This window comes from Gouania willdenowi, chromosome 15, assembly GCF_900634775.1.
Source record: "Gouania willdenowi chromosome 15, fGouWil2.1, whole genome shotgun sequence".
Lineage (NCBI taxonomy): Eukaryota > Metazoa > Chordata > Actinopteri > Blenniiformes > Gobiesocidae > Gouania > Gouania willdenowi.
Genome location: NC_041058.1, coordinates 14,257,969 through 14,277,322, shown reverse-complemented (window position 1 = coordinate 14,277,322; position 19,354 = coordinate 14,257,969). Strand labels below are relative to the sequence as shown.

General features: G+C 37.6%; 1 protein-coding gene across 1 annotated transcript; it reads left to right on the top strand.

Moving 5' to 3' along the window:
• Positions 1-2,686: 2,686 nt before the first annotated feature.
• On the top strand, positions 2,687-18,370 carry xpo5 (exportin 5). Its single transcript, XM_028469455.1, has 33 exons — positions 2,687-2,880; positions 3,267-3,388; positions 3,466-3,538; positions 6,465-6,602; positions 6,850-7,032; positions 7,127-7,153; positions 7,233-7,418; positions 8,061-8,137; positions 8,768-8,812; positions 8,896-8,986; positions 9,077-9,160; positions 9,251-9,376; positions 9,452-9,542; positions 9,627-9,755; positions 9,967-10,082; positions 10,186-10,341; positions 11,259-11,300; positions 11,374-11,463; positions 11,557-11,756; positions 12,044-12,146; positions 13,002-13,183; positions 13,271-13,371; positions 13,461-13,557; positions 13,637-13,773; positions 13,862-13,959; positions 14,039-14,082; positions 14,768-14,874; positions 15,043-15,102; positions 15,186-15,280; positions 15,350-15,457; positions 16,164-16,301; positions 16,908-17,072; positions 17,278-18,370. The coding sequence occupies exons 1-33, from the start codon at positions 2,779-2,781 to the stop codon at positions 17,422-17,424; spliced, it is 3,660 nt and encodes a 1,219-aa protein (XP_028325256.1). The 5' UTR covers positions 2,687-2,778; the 3' UTR covers positions 17,425-18,370.
• Positions 18,371-19,354: the final 984 nt, after the last annotated feature.

Sequence of the window (19,354 nt, the reverse complement as noted above, 5' to 3'; positions counted from 1 at the left end):
TTTTTTTCTGATTGAAAAATAAAGAGACATATCTACCGCCATAGATCTGAAACTAGATCTGTAAATATTGATAGTAGTGCAGTAGTTATCAATGACACTTTTCATTTTTCTTTTATTTTCATTCTTTCCCACCCTATTGTAGTGTTTATGTCCTAGTATTATGTATATATGAAAGTGTACCTATTTTTGTAATTTAGTAGCTGTGTTACGAATGCACGGATAAAAAATAAATAAATTACAAACTTGTACATTTATTTTATCTAAATTTCAATAGCACTTCTATGGCTTTTATCAATGTGTATGAATTGTTCAAGTACAGACTTAGCAATTCATTTTAAGTACTGTTATGAATTAAGGGTAACGATAGCTTTACAAAGGAGCATTGTAGTCAGTAAAAAAAACAAAAAAAAAACAATCACATCCCAAAAATATACTTTTATATATTTCAACTCTGTATTTCCTATGACAAACTCTTTTAGAATAATGGGATAGTACATGCTGTGATATTTATATAGGTTAGGGTTTTTATATAATTTGAAGTTTACTTTTTAAAGCAGTATCGCATTCTATAAAATTGTAATACATTTTTAATATAGAGAAGAAGATTAAGTCATGTTCTTGTCAGTACAATAAATGTCTAAAGAAAAATCTTAAGAAGAAAAGAAGGTCCGCACAACTGCGTAGTTAGCTCCCAATATCAGTTTTAAATATACACCAAAAAACGTGACGTTTCGAGCTGAAATGGTCAGCTCGAAGCTACGCAGTTGTGTGGACCTTTTTTCATCTTAGCATTTTTTGACCTTTTGATCCAGCACACTGCCTCAAGTAAAAGGGAAGTGCGTGTTTTCTTTATTGTGCTAAAGAAAAATCTTATTAATTTACAAAACTTGACCCAAAATATTTATATTTAGTCATTTTAGAAAAAGAGCTCAAGCTATTTAACTTAATAAATTATAAAAAAGAAAAAGAAAAAAAGAACTACAAAACAGTGGAGAACGAAAACTACAAATCCCAAGTCTCTACGGCAAGCCGGAGGTTCGAGCGACAACAAACTTGGTGCACGTTGTCAGTCTGCTCTGCTCGCCGCTGTTTTGCTGACGTGGGTTGCTTATTTTGGTGTTAACGTGAATAACTAGTGATGGCAATATGAAGCCTCATGAAGCATTGAGGGATCGCAGCCTATTACTCAGCACATGGTTCGAAGGGTCGCAGTGATACATGCTCCACTACGCCATCATGTGGACAAAAAAATGTAATACATGCCAAGGGCCTATAACAAATGGTGGGGTCTGAACTATGGTCTGAAAGAATACAGCCAATAATGTGGAGAAAGTTGTGATGTAAAATGAGCTTGTGTGACTTTGTTCATGTATGTGCTTATGCAACTATTGACAGAGTTTAATAAAAACAAAAATACATTTATTCATTTTTATTTAAAAATAATAATTTTTCGAGAGTATTTGGACTTAGGCGATTTCTTTTTTTGCACAGGATTTCACCCGCCTTTGAAAAAACCCGTTCACAGGGCACAGATGATGCAGGTGTACATAGATATGTAATGGCAAGTTTGTACAGAATTGGAAATGTAGATTTATGTTTTTCCCAATATTGAAGGGGACTTTCAAGTCGAGCAATATTTGCTGCTGTATGTGCCTCAGGGAAATGCTGCACCCCAAGGACAACAGTTTGCAGAGAAGTGGTCTCATCAATAAAATGACAAGTCACAGCGAGATAGGCATCCGTGTTGATTGAGGTCCACATGTCTGCTGTTAACCTAACAGCAGATGCAGTAGACACCACCACTTTGGCCTTGTCTTTGGCTTCCCTATACCTCTTCTCCACCATGGCTTTCAAAGTCTAAAAAAAGTAAAGTATTGAAATAGCAGATCTGAGAAAAAGAACTTGTTAACATTGTTTCATTTGTTCACATAAATACCTGCCGCGTGGGAAGAACATAAGATGGAGCCAAAGCTTTTACAAGCTTTCGGAAGCCACTTCCCTCCACAATGGAAAAGGGCTGGGAATCCTCAATCACCATATCCACCAACACCTCAGTCAAGTCAACCGTCTCAGTTGAATGAAAATGCATAGGTTATAGTTAGACATTTTAATGGACAATTAAATTCAAATAACCATGTAAAGTGTAATTGTAGGACAATCATCATCAATTATTATCATGAAATAAAATGGCCTACCCGAGACAGGTTCACCCTGGTTGGAATCCACACTGCCATGCAAGGCTCGGTAGTGCCTTAGCATAGCTGAGGTGTTATTATTATAACCCAGTTGTTTAGAGCACAACAGACACTTCACCTACAATTAAAAAAACAATTATTCAAACCTATTTAGAAAAGACAAATGTGAGCAAGAGAAATTATATGTTGTCATATTTGTGTAATCTATTATTACATAATTATTGCTATGCCTTACCTTATTAGGTGAGATCTGCTCAAAGTGCTCCCAATCTGGAGAAAATCTTCTCTTTCTTGCTGGTTCCATCGCAAAAGAAGAAGCTCGAATAGGATGCCAAAAGAAGCGCAATAACCCAAAAACACAAAAAGTGAGGGGGAATCCATTGCGTCGACTCATCTGTTTTATTTTGAATCGCGCTCCAAACCAGCGAATCATTTCCGGGTTCGGTCACGTGGTACGGCCGCGAACGTCACCACATACGTCACCAACACGCGCCTCGACCCACGCTTCAAAAGAACCTCCCTTAGATTACTCGGTACACGCTTTAAAGACTCGGCACATCACTAAATAACGCATCCTAAAACCATGGCTGAGCAGGTGGCTACCTTGTGTGACCAGCTCATCAAAGCTGTGAATGTGATGATGGATGCAGAATCCAGCCAAATTTACCGACTGGAGGCCCTGAAGGTAGCGGCACAATTCATTCTTGTTAGCTAGCTGCTTGTTAGCTAATCGTGTCACGTAGGGAAAGTAATTTTAGTAGCTGTTCGGGGTGAAATCACAACATTGCTGCCCGTGCATTGAGTCAATGATAGCTATTCTTAGCTGTATGTGCAGGCATGGTAGCTATTTACATGCTAATCGGATGTTAAGCTAGAATAATTATCATAGCACCAAATCCACTATACTGTCATCTTCACCCATCCACATTGACTGTAAAGCAGAGCACTGACATCAACCAACTAACTGGCTACGTTAGCTTAGCTTAACATAAATCATGTAATTGTTAGTTTTCCTCACGTGTCAGATAGTCTTTGGATGTGTGATCTAACAAAGCTCATCTTCCACAACAGTTCTGTGAAGAGTTCAAAGAGCACAGCTCCCTCTGTGTACCATGTGGTTTACAATTAGCTGACAAAACCCAGCCAGCTGTTGTCAGACACTTTGGTTTGCAAACCCTGGAGCACGTCATCAAGTGAGTGCCACACATTTATTTACACGAATTGGCTGCAGAAAATGAAACTTGTATACATTTATTATTATTTCTTGTAGGTTTAAATGGAATGACATGCAACAACAAGAGAAGGTCAAGCTGAAGGAGTGTGCCATGCAGCTATTATCAACTGTAAGTCTATCAAAGTGTGCCAGGCTGTCAATAATTCATTTAGCCATCATGCCAGTTTAGATGTTATGTATTTATTATATGTTATTAACTTGTTTTAATCTTGCTTGTACGGTGACCTTTGGTATTTTGACATGCACCTCTAAATAACATGTAGGCAGTGGCTATCAGTACGTAATACGTGTCACTAGACCGGTGTAGTGAAAAATAATCATACGTGTGAAAGTCTCCTATAGGCGCATGCACACTAATAGCGTAGTAAATATTTACACGTATCCCGTACAATATTTTGCCACCTTAATTTTTCCTACTATGATAAACCCTAACACGAACCCTAACCCTAAAAATTAAAGGAAAGATTACAACCTTTTTTCAAAAAGACAGACGTGCATGCACAGTTCGTCAGGTGCGCATGCCCACTGTCTACTGTAAGAAACTTTCACGGTAGGTTTATTCTTCACTACACCGGCAGTCTATCCGTAAGCAGCGCCCCTCATTGGCCAATTTAGGTCACGTGTTCTGTCAGTTTTATTTTAGCCCCTATTTATTTTTAGCCCTAACCCAGGAAACACCCTAAAATGTTAATTTTTTTTCATATATATGTATTTTTAAAGGTGAAATTTGCCATGTTAAATATGTTAAAATGAAAAAATATATATGTCTATAGTGGGATTCGAACCCACGGCAGCGGAAGGAAGAATTCTTCAGATCGGTGCCTATGACCACTCGGCCATCCTGACATGGCGATGTGTTTCGTATAGATAGACTGCCAGTATATAGATACATATTACGTACTAGGAGACGCTTGTGTTCTATACATAATCTTTCACACGCCTGTTTATTTCAAATGTAAAATCAGGGGCACATCCTTATTGTAGTTATAATACGTATCATTGGTGTTCATCACTTCATATACATCATGTGTGTGTTTGTTAGGGCTGGGCGATTTTGCCTAAAAAAAAAAAAAAAATCTCTTTTTTTTTTTTTTTTTAAAAGAAAAATTTGATTTCCAATTCAATTTTTTTTTTTTTTTTTTTGATGCACGTAAAAATGACTGCAAACATCAGATATATTGTCAAAAGTGCAACTTTATTGCTGTGATTTTCCTCAAGAGTTAAAATGCATAGAACAATCCCAAAATAAAAAGTAAATGAGGCTCTGTCATTCAACAACTTCAAGCTTTAACTCAGGTTTAAGCAAAAGTTCAACAGCAATTTCACACTAGCTTAAATTTTCTGATTAAGAAATTAGATAACTGCACATTTTATAACAAATAACATTACAATTAAAAAAAAAAAAAAAAAAACTCTTCCCATAGCATCTCAGCATAGTGCGAAAATTTTTTTTAACATGCCTGTGGCGCACATATAGCCTACTCAAAGGGTAAACAAAGAGGGGTCTGGCTCATACCGGAACGCAAGAAAAATATTTAAAAATTAAATTAAAAAATAAATAAATTTGAACTCGAATTTGCAAAATAAAGATGGTTTTCATTTACAAATTCAATGAATCGATTAAATCGATATTTTGCCCAGCCCTAGTGTGTGTGTTTAGAATATTTGCCGCATGACTTGCACAAAAACTCAGCTACCCCATCTCCTTAAGAGACTCAGTGCATAGCGTGTTCCAATGTTATTGACGAAAGGGTGGCATAGATATATTGCAAGAGTATTAAAAGCACATGGAAGTGGCTGAGTCCATTACACCTTTGCATCTCCCCATACTGTCCTGTCTTTTCTTCATTTGTCAACACTTACAAACTGACTGACCCAATGCCACAGCTGATCAGCTGTTCCTTGAGTTGTCTTGGATTACAGTTGAATCAAACATTTTTATTATATTCTATGTGACTAAGAAAAAATTGATTGGTGACATGTGTTTATGTCCATATGAAGCATTGGTCAGTGTACCGTTTACCCCCAGAATAGCTGCGTAGTTTAAACCACCTCCTGGCAGGACTATGGTCTTACATTTTTTCCCCACTTGCGTACCATCACACACCTAATTTTCTCCTCCAATCATAGAATTTTATGGAGTTGTTAATCAGTGTAAAAGCTTCCTTTCAAATCTTGCATTTCTGTTTCCACACAAACACTGCAGTGATGCAGTTGTAGCTGCTTATTTATCTTTCATAGCTCTTGCTTAAGATAAAAAATCCCTGTTTGAATAATCTTTGAATGTGAATGTAATCCTAACTTATGTCTTCTCTTTTGTGGAAAATAGAGAAGCTCTTTTATGTTTGTCTTATGTCTGATTCAATATTTAAAGCTGCTGGATATTTGTCAGATAAAGAGAGCGTGTAGGCCTCATAGATCAATAAATCAAATTAATACTTAATTGATTCCGTAATTGCTTGCGTTTGCCCTGAAAAACTCTATTAAAGTGACATTCTAACACGTTTCTTGTGTTTTTACGGACTGAAAGTTGCAGCAAAACACTGGTGTGTGTTTATTTTGGGGCTTACAAAGATCTGGAAATGAAATGTCTGAGTGAGGTGAAATACCAGGAACGAACTAGAACAAAAATAGTGTCAAGTGAAGTAACAAAAGAAATCATGGTAAGAATGAAGTTAAAAACACCCCTATGTATTCATTTACGGGACTCCACATCCCACAATGCAATGTGTGAAACTTTTCCAACAATGTCAATAAACGGCGTGTTTACAATAAAGATCAAGACAAACATTCGCGTAGCAATTTCAACCTTTGACATCTATTTTTTGTGAGTGAATGATCTTTGATTTATTGATCTTCAAGGCCTCGACTATGTCTATTTGATAAAAATGTATCATCTCCAGCAGCGTTAATAAATGAATTAATTGTGGGTAGTAGAAAACCTTTTCCTTTCCTGTTTCTGTCTGGATCAGTTTAATTAGATTTCAAATGTAAATGCTACAGCAGATTATAATCCAGCTCTGTTTACTTTACAGGGTACTTATTCCATTTTAGTGGAGGAAAGCCACATCAAAGATGCCCTGTCTCGAATAATTGTGGAAATAATAAAGAGGGAGTGGCCTCAACACTGGCCTGATATGCTGAAAGAAATGGAGGCCCTCATCAGTCAAGGGGTGAGTAAACAGTGACGCAGTCCTTCATTTGTTTTCTTTGCCTCCAAGGGATTCATTTGTATATGCAATCACTTTCCGAATGTTCATTTTCCTATGACATAATGCAGACTACTGGTAACGTCATCGCTCAGCTATGACCCAGCTCCATATCTTCTCTGTATTATCATTTAACCGTGATTATTTTTCAACTTTTAATGCTTTCCTTTCAGTCTATTATTAACTTGGAAAAAACTCATCTCTCAAATAGGAGGCCCAGACTGAGCTGGTGATGTTAATCCTTTTGAGGCTTGCAGAAGACGTGATCACTTTCCAGTCGTTGCCCGCACAAAGACGCCGAGAAATCCAGTTAACACTCACCAAGAACATGGAAAACATCTTCAGTTTCATGATGGCTGTGCTTCAAATTAACGTGGATGAATTTCGTAGAGTGGTCAGTTGGCTCTTATCTGTTGATTCTTACCCGCAGAAATAGAGGTGCTTAGCTGTCAGCTGATTATTGTTTTTTTTTTTTTTTTTTTTTGCAGAAAATGTTACCTGGGCATGAATTGCAGGTGAGAAAATAGTGTTGCATTGAAGCCTCTTCACTCCTTTACTAAGCATCTGACGTGAGGTCTCCATTTGTCCACACAGGCCAGAGCTCACTGTCGAGTTGCTGTGGTGACGTTAAATACGCTGGCCGGCTACATAGACTGGGTGTCTCTGGTGCACATCACCTCTGGAAACTGTCATCTGCTGGAAATCCTGTGTCTGCTGCTGGGTGAAGCAGAGCTACGGTTGGAGGCAGTCGAGTGTCTTCTTATTGCCCTCAGTAGGAAGGTGAGATTCTCCAAAGAGTTTGCCAATTTGTTCCAAACGTCGAGTTGTTACCGATATAAGGAAAAAGCATTGTATTGATCTCTTTTCTGCAAAAAAGAAAATCTGTGCTACCATGTGGCCTATTCTATTCTACCATTCTTGTTATTTGACCAATACTAAGAAAAGTGAGAATCCAGAATGTTGTTTTGCACGTTAGAGGGTAGACGTATCAGATGATAAACATATTTTTCTTCCAATTTGATTCTTGGAGCAGATAAAAAACAATTGGCTTGCGTAATATGTAAAACTTTGCGTCAAAGCTGTAACTGGTCTGCAGCTCCTCAAGGGGTTGGAAAAGCTTGTTTTTTTTATGGAGAGTAGTTCAGTCAGAATGCACTGCATAGCACATAGAAGGTTTTTCATATCAAACGGCAGAAAATGGACTTAAAAATATAACATCAAACAGGGGAAGCATATTGTTATGGCAAATAAGTGGACATATTTATTTAAAAAAAAAAAGATTGAATAATGAAACACTATCTGTTAATAAATGAACTTTTATAACTGTACAACTATTCAATCAGCCTGTGTGAATTCATTTGCAGTCTGTGTTGAATTTGCAAGAATCAATGATTTCCAATTCATTGTGATTTTCTGTTGCAGGGCAAGCTGGAGGAGAGGAAGCCATTTATGCTGCTTTTTGACGATGTGGCCATTGACTACATTCTCTCTGCAGCTCAGTAAGACTTGTTCCTCTTTATCATCCCTGTGTAAATGCTTCTTCTTCTTTTTTGGTGATCGGGTGTTGACATGAATAGGCGCATATCGCCACCTACTGCACATTTTATTATCCCCTGCCACAAAGGGGATAATAAAATATAAAATAATGAAAGGAATATACAGTAGGTTTGAGCTCCGTGCGTCCGTCCCTCCGAGGTAAAGGGGACAGCTTTTCTCAGAAACTGTTTAAGATAGGATAACCAAAACACGATGTGTGGCTTCAGGGTATCAATACCTTGATGGAGTTTGAAAATGAGAAGCGCGCAATTATTTTTCACGAAGTTACTGCTCTTGTTTTGTTTTTCTTTACTCTGTTCAAGGTATCTTCAAAGGGGACAGCTTTTCTTAGAAACAGTTTAAGATAGTTAGTAATTTTATATTCTGATGTGATAATATTTTTTTATGTATACGTCTAAGTTCTTAGATTTAGGAAAAGGTTGTGAGGTATAATGAGAACCAATCTGGCAGGGGATGTTGATGATTGTCTTTTTGTTTCATTGCTTTTTACTACTCACTCCCATTCCTTTAAACGCTTCACCATGTTACTTCACTTTTATTTGTTTCATTGGATGACTCTGTGGTGGTTACAGATCAGCTGATGGATCAGCAATCTGTGAAAAATCCTCCATATCCCAGTAAGTATTGAGGATCATCTTCTCACCTGTAAGAAAAGTGAATGTTTCACACACATGACAGTTTTGGTTCTCCTTTGCTTTAGAGCAGGACAGGTGGTGGAAAGGCGCTACATCTTTTTAAAGAGGCTCTGTCAGGTCCTCTGTGCTCTGGGGGGTCAGCTGTGCTCATTAGTGGTGAGTCCTGTGGTCACGAGGCCTATCATATAAAGCCATGGTTTATTTTTCTGTGTTTCACTAACCAGTGATAAAACCTTGTCTTTACAGGGTTCAGATGTACAGGTTGAGATACCATCAAATCTTAGCAAGTACATGGAAGCTCTTTTAGGCTTTACTACACATTCCAGTTTGGTGAGTTGATCATATTTGCCCTAAACATTAAGCTTATATTTTGCTTAGTAAAGTAAACCCAACATAAATAATGCTTTTGTTCTGTTGCAGTTTTTAAAAGCGTTGACTCAGCCGACGTGGGGAGCTCTGTTCAGACACGAGACTCTGTCAAAAGACCCATCTGTTGTAGAGATGGTCATTACGTACCTGAAAACATCTATGATCAACCTTGTCAAGGTCCGACATGAACGTCATTCACGATGTAGACAAAAACTGAACCCAGTATGACTTGATGCAGTTTTCCCTCCACAGACTGGTTTCCCATCCAGAGACGACAGCCCAAGTTGTGAGTACTCTCGTATGGACTTTGACAGCGACGAGGACTTCAATGCTTTCTTTAACTGTACGTGTTTCTGATCAGAGTTTATCAATGCACTCATGATCTGGACTTCACATTTCTTCATTGATGGCTTGTTGTGGTTCACAGCGTTTCGTGCCCAGCATGGGGAGGTTTTGAGGACTTCCTGTAGACTTGTTCCTCTGGAAGCTTTTCAGATTGCAGCTGAATGGTTACAGTATCAGATAGCCAGCCCAATCAATCCTGGAGATGCTGCATGTAAGACATTTATTTACTTACAATTCATTTGCAAAAGCAATATGAGACCATGGGGAATGTTTATAGATAAGGGAAGTGTTTGTATTGATTGTGCAAAAATAGGAGATGGAGGCTTATGGCTTGCTAGATTAAAACATAAATACCAATAAATTAAGTATGATCATTTTATATGTGGCCAGTTTACTGAGTTATGCTCTCTGCTCATCCTTAGCCCAGTCCACTGAAGGCCTTTGCTCCCTCATGTCTCCATCAGTGGTCCAGTGGGATGCGATGACGGTTTTCATTGACTGTGTGGTCTCACAGGTCTTCAAAACTTTGGAAGATGGGGTAATGGATTTGTTGTTTTTTTCACAAGAAATATGAAGAAGTAAACTGATCCTTATGTAGCTAATTCTACTAATGTGTTTGCTATTCTTCTGTTTCTGAACAGAAGTTGCCCATCGATCAAGGAATGGAGATGCTGCAAGCCATTTTGAATTATAACACCAAAGAGCCGCTCATCCTGTCCTGTGTGCTCAGCAACATCTCTGCCTTTTTTCCACTGGTCATACACAAACCACAGCTACTGCCGCAAGTTCTTTCCACGGTCAGCTTAATTCATAATGTTATTGTAAACTTTTTTTTTTTCATTCATATACATTTTGGTGTGAATTCCTATAGACATCCACCGCTCATGCTAATTTCCATCTGCAGTCCCTGGGCAGGTGCACACAGTATTAAAACAGTACATTCCAAATAACTGTGAGTAGCACTAACAAATACTGTACATGCAATATTAGCGGAACAGTAATCATTTAAAATTAATCAGATGGTTTGTTTTCAAGAAACCATCACAGCCTAAAATCGATACAACATAGGAAAAAGCGTTTGCTACAATATTACATTTGTAAAATTGATGTGTGCTGATGCTGAAATATGTTATGGTTTCATTTATTCAGACAACTTTTTTCAGGAAATGTACTTTGATCTCCTGACATAAGGAGACATCAAAGCGATCTGTGGAAGACTGACAGATGGCAGTCGAAACATGTCAGGATATCAAAGTAAATTTCATGAAAAAATTTGCCTGAATAAATGAAACCTTAATATTATTATTTTCTACCTTCACTATCTGAATTAGTCTTGGGTTTCTTGTTGTTGCCTTATTGAAAAATGCTGCAAACTGGGAAAGAAAGGAAAATAAGTTAATTGCATTTGAAATAAAGTTGTGTAAACAATTCAGTAAAGTCATGTAAACACTCCAATTTGTTCACTTAGCTGCATTTAGCATTTTAAGGCATCAAAACTTAATACATGCTCAGTATTAAATTGCAGCCTAAAGAGTTTTAGGGTCTCAGTTATTGTTCGATTTATTGATGTTGGACTGTTTTTCTGCTTATTTCATTGGTTAATGTTGAATTGATGATTTGGGTCGTGTCTTTCCCTTTTTTTGTGAATTTCTTTAGTTTTGCTGTGATTTGATTGTTAACCCATCACGTTCTGTCATTGCTCTGTTTCGTGCAGCTCTTTAAAGCCGTTACATTTATGATTGATCCGGACAGCAAGGCAAGTCATCCTCATATTGTTTTCTTCCATATGTTCAAGAAAGATGCAAATTTTCAAAATCCAATTTCCTCAGGCACCTCAGACTCGAGCCGTAAAAAATGTGAGAAGGCACGCCTCGTGTTCCATCATCAAAATCTGCCGCGATTACCCACAATTCCTCCTGGTAATAGTCACTCAATTATAGAATATTTGGAATGGAAAAGCATCGAAATGATTATATGTTCTCTATAATGATGATTGTGTTTGCCCTGCACAGCCTTTTTTTGACATTTTCTACACTCATGTGAAAGAACTGAATGCAAGCAAAGGCGCTCTGAGCTACATGGAGAAATGTGCGCTGATAGAAGCGCTAGTTCTCATCAGCAACCAGTTTAAAGACTTTGCCAAGCAGAAGGCTTTCCTCGACGAGCTGATGGGTTCAGTGGTGACTGACTGGACCTCAGACGAGATCAGGCGGTCAGTTGGAATTACATCTATCCATGTACAGAAACTTGGTCACCTTTCCCACTGCAATTTCAATCATTCTTTTTTTTTTTTATATATATATATTTACATTTTATGAAGCTTTTTTATCTTTCTCTTCATCTTTTACACCTCTCTCCTACCTGTCCTGCCATTTGTGACATGACTTTCCCCCTTGGGGATCAGTAAAGTATCTCTGTTCTATTCTCTTTACTTCTTTGTCTGCAAGTGTAGCACATTGTAACATAATTAATAATCACTGTATTCTGATTGTGTTTCAGCGTGTTGTGCGATCCTGTCACTTTCCTGTCCTTTATTGGAGCAGATCAGATTATCACTGAACAAAATAAGGAATCTGATGCAGCTCGCCTGAACAGAGGAAGAGTAAGTGTAATTTACTGTATATATGTAGGATTTTTCTTTGTGAAAACCAAAGCTTGATTACTTCCTTGATGGAGATACTATTTGAAGGTATTCTGGTAGTGTTCGTGCAACGACCAGACAAGGGGACTGGTGCATGAAATTGCCTCAGTACATCTCCACTATGAGCCCTTGAGCAAGGCATTTAAATGATCAGTGGGAGCTGCACAGTGGTTAGTTATTTAAAGCTGCCGGAAACAAGATGTAAACGGTTGAAATTTCCGTTAAGGTTGGTTCTCATCTCCACCATAGCGACATTTTCGGAAAAGGTTTGCGCATTGCATTGTGGGATGTGAAGTCCCATAAAAAGATGCATTTTTACTTCATTCCTACAGTGTTTTTTTGTTTCTTCACCAGACAAGGAGGACAGTGATTGTTCAAGTATTCCCCGTGATATCACCTCACTCACTCACTCACTCACTCACAAATAAAGTAAAAAAAACAAAACAGTGAAAACACTGCATCCGTCTATGGGACTCCGTCCACATCCCACAATGCAATGCACCAAACTTTTCCAAAAATGTCACTCAACAGAAGGTTTATGGTGGAGATAAAAAGTTGTTTGATTTATGGAACCATGAGGCCTATAATTCATCTGATGGTTTTGTTTTAGTCCTGAGCAGCTGTAAAGGAAAATATAGTAACTACTGTAAGCTTATATAAAATAAGTGTCTAGTGCATTCTTTTTTTAAAAAAAAGATGTTACATACCTAAAAATAATCATGCAATACCTAATAAATTTAAAGTAAAAATCTTTGTTGTGCAGTCAGTTTTTATTATTTTATGTATTCACTTTGTTCCTTTTTTCTTCGTTTTCAGTTGAGTTTCTGTTTGTATGCCATATTGGCTGTGGTTAAACGTGCTCGCTGGCCTGCTGATCCTGAAGAAGCCAAGGCTGGTGGATTTGTGTTGGGCTATAACTCCAGTGGAGCTCCCATCTACAGAAACCCCTTTGCTGCCCAGTTTCTTGCTTTACTCCCCAACCTGCTGGTGTTAATCCGGTATGTCTGTGAGATAACATGAAACCATTGTTTTTCTTTTATTTGTCCATTTTCTAATCATGGTTGTTTTTTTTTTGGTTTCTACAGGACCTTCAACAGCCTGTTTCTGCCGGAGAACTTGTGCCTCCTCAGTGTGACCTTCTCCAGAGCCTTTGACTTAATGGATTCAGAGAAAAAATGTGTTCTTGGTAAGAAGAGAGAAAACACATCAGCATTTGTTTGACCAGTGTTGGCTTTTGTCTGAAGAGATGACTCTCTCCTTCCTGACATTTCCCAGGTCTTCCTCCGAATACTTTGGACATTTATGATTCACCTGCTGACAAAAGCAGCCTCGAGCGCATGCAGGGATTTTTCAGCACAGTGCACGATAACTGGTGAGAGCCCAACAGTTTCTTTAACTGTTCTGGACGTAGACGATGTTGCTGATTAAAGTGTTGTTTCACTGCTCCGTAGTTTCCACATCCTGGGCAATGCAGGGCCAGCTCTGCAACGAGAGTTTTACACTATTGATAAGTTTGCTGAAAAAGTAGCAGGATCGGCTTTCGTCTCTCTCGACTACGTGCCCGACCAAAGACTTCGCCTCATGATCCATATCCTTCCATGTTCTTACCACCATTATTATAGTTAGCAATTACATCTTGTTTTTTGCATCAGGCTGATTGTCCTTGACTAGTGCACGTGTGTTTCTGAAGCAGCTGGTGATCTCGTGTCCCCAAGAATACTATGAAAGTCTGCTCTGCCCTCTGCTGGGCCCCATGTTCAGCTACATGATGCAGGTCAGGATGTCCTCACACCTTAATTAGAAGCACTGCATTGGTCCTGCAACATTTGACTCACTTCTCTTCCATTCTACAGAGGCTCAACGTCAAGTGGCAAGTTATCAATCAAAGGACTTCCATGTACGTACTGCTGTTGTTTACATTTGTAACGTAGGTTTCTTTTTTAATTGTGATGTCAAATAAGTTATTTCCATATGTGATGCATTTTACTGATTTATCTCAAATAACCAAAAATGAAAAAGGTTTACTTTAACTGATGAACCTGCATAACCTTCATTGGCTGTTGTGTCAAAACAATCTAAATAAAATTTTAAAAAGCTCCAAATGATTTGATTTATTTTGATCATGTAAATGACAACTTAAAAACAGTTTAACATAAAATAAATTGAAGAAATTCAATCAAGAAATAAGAACAAAACTGTATTTTGCATCTTCAAATTCTTAAGCATCTCAGTTTACATGAACCCAAAGGAGTACAAACTTATCTAATCCTACACCTTTAATTTTTTCTAGATTTCCTAACTTAAACGTTAACAAACGCTCAATTTACTAACACTTTGAAAACTATAATGTGAATAAACAGTCAGTGCAATATAATACACAGAAACCATGCAATAATTGTAAAGGAGGTAGGGTTAATGTAAAAAACAAATATATGAACCATATCCAACAACTTTTTACTCCAAATATCAAGCGAGCACCTTGTGCTAATCATTTACCATCGTACCTCATGTTTTTATTTTAATCATCTAAAAAAGCATGACAGGGTTGGATACTTCCTGAGTGAAAAGTTGTTTGTTTTCAGCGATGAAGATGAGGAGGTGGCACTGTGCCAGGAGAGCCAGGTGACCCAGGAGATGTTAGAGGAGCAGCTTGTGCGCGTGCTCACCAGGGAGGTGCTGGATCTCCTCAGTGAGTTGTTTTGTCACTCTGCATGTGTGTCATTTAACGCCATCTGAAGGCTCACACGTAGTCCTTTTGGTGCATTAAAACAAAAAGTATCGGTTTGTCAACTGCGCTATTGTTCTGTGCTGCAGAAACATTTAAAAATGTAAACATTTTTTTTTTTGGCTCCCTCAGTTGTGAGCTGTGTCTCTAGAAGGGTTCCTGATTCTGCAACAAATAAAGAGGAGATAGAAGGTAATGGTCCCGTCCAAACAGGTGAATGTGCACACAGACCTTTCTGCAGCCTAAACTTATTGCTGTTAATGTTTATCTGGTAGAGGAAGACATGATGATGGACTTGGCACAGACGCCCTCGGCTGCACAGCCCACTGTGGAGCTGACAGAGTTGGGAAAGTGTTTCATGAAACATGAGGTAAAGGGTTGGATGCAGTCATTGGTGAAGAGCAAAGCAGTGGATAAAAGTCATGTTTGTTTTTCCTAGGACATCTACATGGCCCTGCTGACCCTGTCCTTCAACTCGTTGTCATGGAAGGACACAGTTAACTGCCATCGCACAGCCTCCACGGTCTGCTGGACCCTTCTACGACAGGTACACATGTTCAAAACATCACGTCAACAGTGAAAGGTGCATCCTAAAATGTTCATTTGTAACTGTGAATTATTAACTTAATGCCATAAATATTGTCTCACTTTCTAATTCCATCATTTAGAATGAACAGTTTCTCTGTACAGTAAAGTCATTGGTTGAAATTACCATCTGAGATTCCATTCTTACATTTATGTGTTTCAGAAAAAATAGATTAGGTTGTTAAATGAATATGCAAAATATGATTCAAATATTTATTTAGATATATACTTTTATTTGCAATTCTCTCATATTCCTTGGAGTACCTTCACACATTTTGAAGGGTACATTCACTAGGGGTGTCCCGATTCGATATCGCGAATAATAAAACGAATATCGGATTCAAATTTCAAATTTTCAATGTTTATTTAATTTTTTCAAATTAATTTTTTATTTGTTTTATTAAATTGTAGATATTATGTTGAAGGTTAAAATTTGGTATATCGGCCGATACGCAAGGCTGCAATATCGGTATCATGAAAAAGTTGTATCAGGACATCCCTAACATTCGCCAAACATCCATGGCCCTATTTTCACTACACCTATTACATGGATGTAAAAAAATAATTTATATGCTTTCTGAGTCCTAAATGTACCTCCAATTTAAGTTAGGCTGTTTGTGTACGAGTAAAGGTGCACATTCTTTCTACTGGATGTCTTCTTATTTCAGGTGGTAGAAGGGAATCTCATTCTTGAAGCCGTCACCTGGCTGTACACTAGCGTTCTCAGAGGCCTTCAGGTTCACGGGCAGCACGAGGTCTGCAACATGACTCTGTGTCAGCTGGCCATGCACATCTATGAAAGCCTGGTAAGGTTGAACACAAACACCGCTGTGGTTTCCTTTTTTCTACCTGTTACTGTTTTTCCTCTTTCGGTAAACAGAAGTGCAGCAAGCATGCTTTGTTGTTTTCCAGAGAAAATGCAAGAAAATATTTTGTGTGTCTGTGAACTTACATAGATTTAGAGTATAGCAGGGGTCACCAACACGGTGCCCACGGGCACCAGGTAGCCCACATGTGAGGGGCCATCAGGAGCTCTAGTCACCAGTGAGCTCCATCTAACATCTGATTTACTTAGGGTTAGATAAATGCATACAGCAGATGTAGTTATTACATATTTAAGTTAAATACTGTTGCATGTGATCAAGTTTTAGTATTAAATTAACCATCATTGTTTATTTTCACTGAAACCTTGTGACAAATGTTTTTAAGTGCTGCAGATTTGGTGTATGGGTTGTGGTATGGTATATATAATAATACGTTATGATTGAAATATATCTTTTTAAACGCAAGGTGGATTTTACATATTTTACATGTTTTACGAGTAGTTAGAAGTTGTTTGTAGCTAGTAAAATAGCAACATGATCTAGACAGTAACCTTGATGGACTGAAAAATATTGTTTTTGTTTTGTTAGCGTCCACGTTACGTGGAGCTGAGAACAATAATGACCCAAATCCCAAACATCAACTTGGAGGCGTTGGACCAGTACGACCAGAGGCTGATTGATCCAAACGCCCAGAAGCTTGGGGAGAAGAAGAGGAAAGACCAGTTCAAGAAGCTGCTCGCAGGAACCGTTGGGGTAATGTCACAGTCTGACACTAGATGGCGGTGTTTCTCATAAATGTTTGTCCATTAAGCAGCTCATTAAGTGACCACTACTTCTGGTGTGAGAGTGCAAGCCATTCTCAGCAGTAATAAATCTCCTCTTTGGGAGTAGAAATAAGAAGAGCAGCAGTGGTGAAGCCACCCAGCCTAATGGAAGTCCTTCTCTCTTCTGCCAACAGAGAGCTCTTTGCCAGCAGTTCAAGAAGGAGGTTCATATCCGGAATCTTCCATCGCTCTACAAAAAGCCAAAGCCAGACACGGATGTGCTCAGCAGTGATTCACTTGGCCTGGCTGCTCTTTTCCAACCTGAGAACGATGCGCTGTAGCAACACATATCAATTAAAATAGAATCAAAGAAAAAAATGGCAGACAAAGGGTCGGGAGCCTCGTCTCTTCCTTCAGTGGGATTACCTCCTCACATATCTGTCAACACAGCTTCTTCTCAGCGATTCATGTCACCCCGACCAACGTTTTGAGACAGCCATTACGGTTTTTGAAGATTATGGAAGCTATGGAAATTTGTTGTTCCTTTCTTTCTTTCTGAGCTGGAGGCGGCATTTTTCCTACGTGACATTTCTAGGATATCCATAAACCTAATAGAATCAGAGTTTACATTTTTGTTGCCTTTTTTCCCCACAAAGTATTCTTTTAAAACCCATTACCTCTTTCTCACTAAAGATATTGTTTAATATAAATGGTTTTTACTAACGACGGAAGTTTCTTCTATTGATCAATGTTTTTAGTAACATCATGACATGCCAAAGTTGCAACCAATAACACAGCACAGTACAAACATGCACACACAGAGTGAGTGTAGCAGATACCTGCAGAGGCCACCTGTCTGCGTCCAGATGAAAAAAGAAGTCTATTTTTGGGTAAAATCAGGATAATGTCATTTCAGAGGTGAGTGTGGATGTATTGAATGTTTGTGGTCAGGACTGTGGTTGCACAGCTGTTGTACATTTTGTTGACTGAACAAGTGCGTAAATATAAAAAATCAATGGAGTGAAGTTACTTTAGCTTTTGTAAATCTACTGATGAATTAAATATTGAACTATTAAATGGGACATCCATGATTTGCCCATTGTTAATTCCATATATTTGCACAATTTACCTACATTCTGTGCAGTTCACTTATTTCAGACAGAACGTTTTCCTGCAGAAATCATGATTTGTTGTAAATGTGAGTAGAAAATGTTTTCTGTAAAAGGTAATGATTAGGAAGCACGCCGACTTATTTAAAGAACTGTGTACCTTTTTTTTTTTTTTTTTTTTTTTTTTAATTGTTTTTCTGAATGTTAAGATATTACTGTTTTTATTTTTTATATTTTTTTGTTCTTTTAGTTTTGCCAAAGCAGGAAATTGAGGAACCAGCACTACATTCCCTTATTGTACGTTGTTTTTAAATGTCATTCGTTGAAAAGTGTTTTTCTCAGTTAGTTTTGTGAAGTCGGTCTGTAATTTTCTTGTTTTGTGTAACAAAAGTAGATATAAATCTCTCTGTTCTGGTTCTATTTAAAAGTATCTGACACTTTTGTTCTATTTTTTTTTTTTTTTTTTTTTTTTTTTTTTAAAGACAAACAACATAAGCCAATTAGCTGGCCGCTAACTTTCTGTCATTTTAATTTTATTATTTAACTACAAGTGTTGCTTTTAAAAAAATGTTTGTTCAACGTAAAAAAACAAAAAACAAAGTGAGAACAAATTTTTCAAAATCTGTATTTTTTTTTTTTTTTTTTTTTTTTTTTTAAATAAAGAAAGGAATTATTTGAATTCGTCTAATGGTTTTATTGTCCTGTATTCTTCACTAACATTTCTGTGAAAATGTTCTAAGCTAAAGATGACGCTATTTGTTTATTCATTGTTGTAATGCAGAATGACAATCGTGAATTAATTGATCAGTGGATTAAATCTTTAGACTATTAGTTCTCAATCAGACATTACTATCATAGATTAAAAATAAACATCACCATGGGAAAAGTTTGTTAGATTAATAAGGAGCTAAAAAATCAAATATGAATAGTTCCCTGTCCAAATGTACACGATTGACTGGTTCAGTGATTACAACCAATAGACACACAGTGATGCACTATAAAATTCAAACATTTTTCCATTAATAAATGTTCGCTTTGTTCTTACTACAAATAACTGTTCTGACCACATACTATACAACCATATTTTTGCATCATAATGCTTTGTTGAAAAGTCAAAGTGTAGTAATCACCACCCATTCCATTCCCAGATTCTAATAAAGTA

Excerpts from the sequence above, each read along its gene's own strand:
- xpo5 (XM_028469455.1), top strand. The coding sequence starts at position 2,779 with ATGGCTGAGCAGGTGGCTACCTTGTGTGACCAGCTCATCAAAGCTGTG. Across the intron at positions 12,147-13,001 it reads CTCGCCTGAACAGAGGAAGA|TTGAGTTTCTGTTTGTATGC; the intron begins GTAAGTGTAATT and ends CTTCGTTTTCAG. Across the intron at positions 14,083-14,767 it reads ATCAATCAAAGGACTTCCAT|CGATGAAGATGAGGAGGTGG; the intron begins GTACGTACTGCT and ends GTTTGTTTTCAG.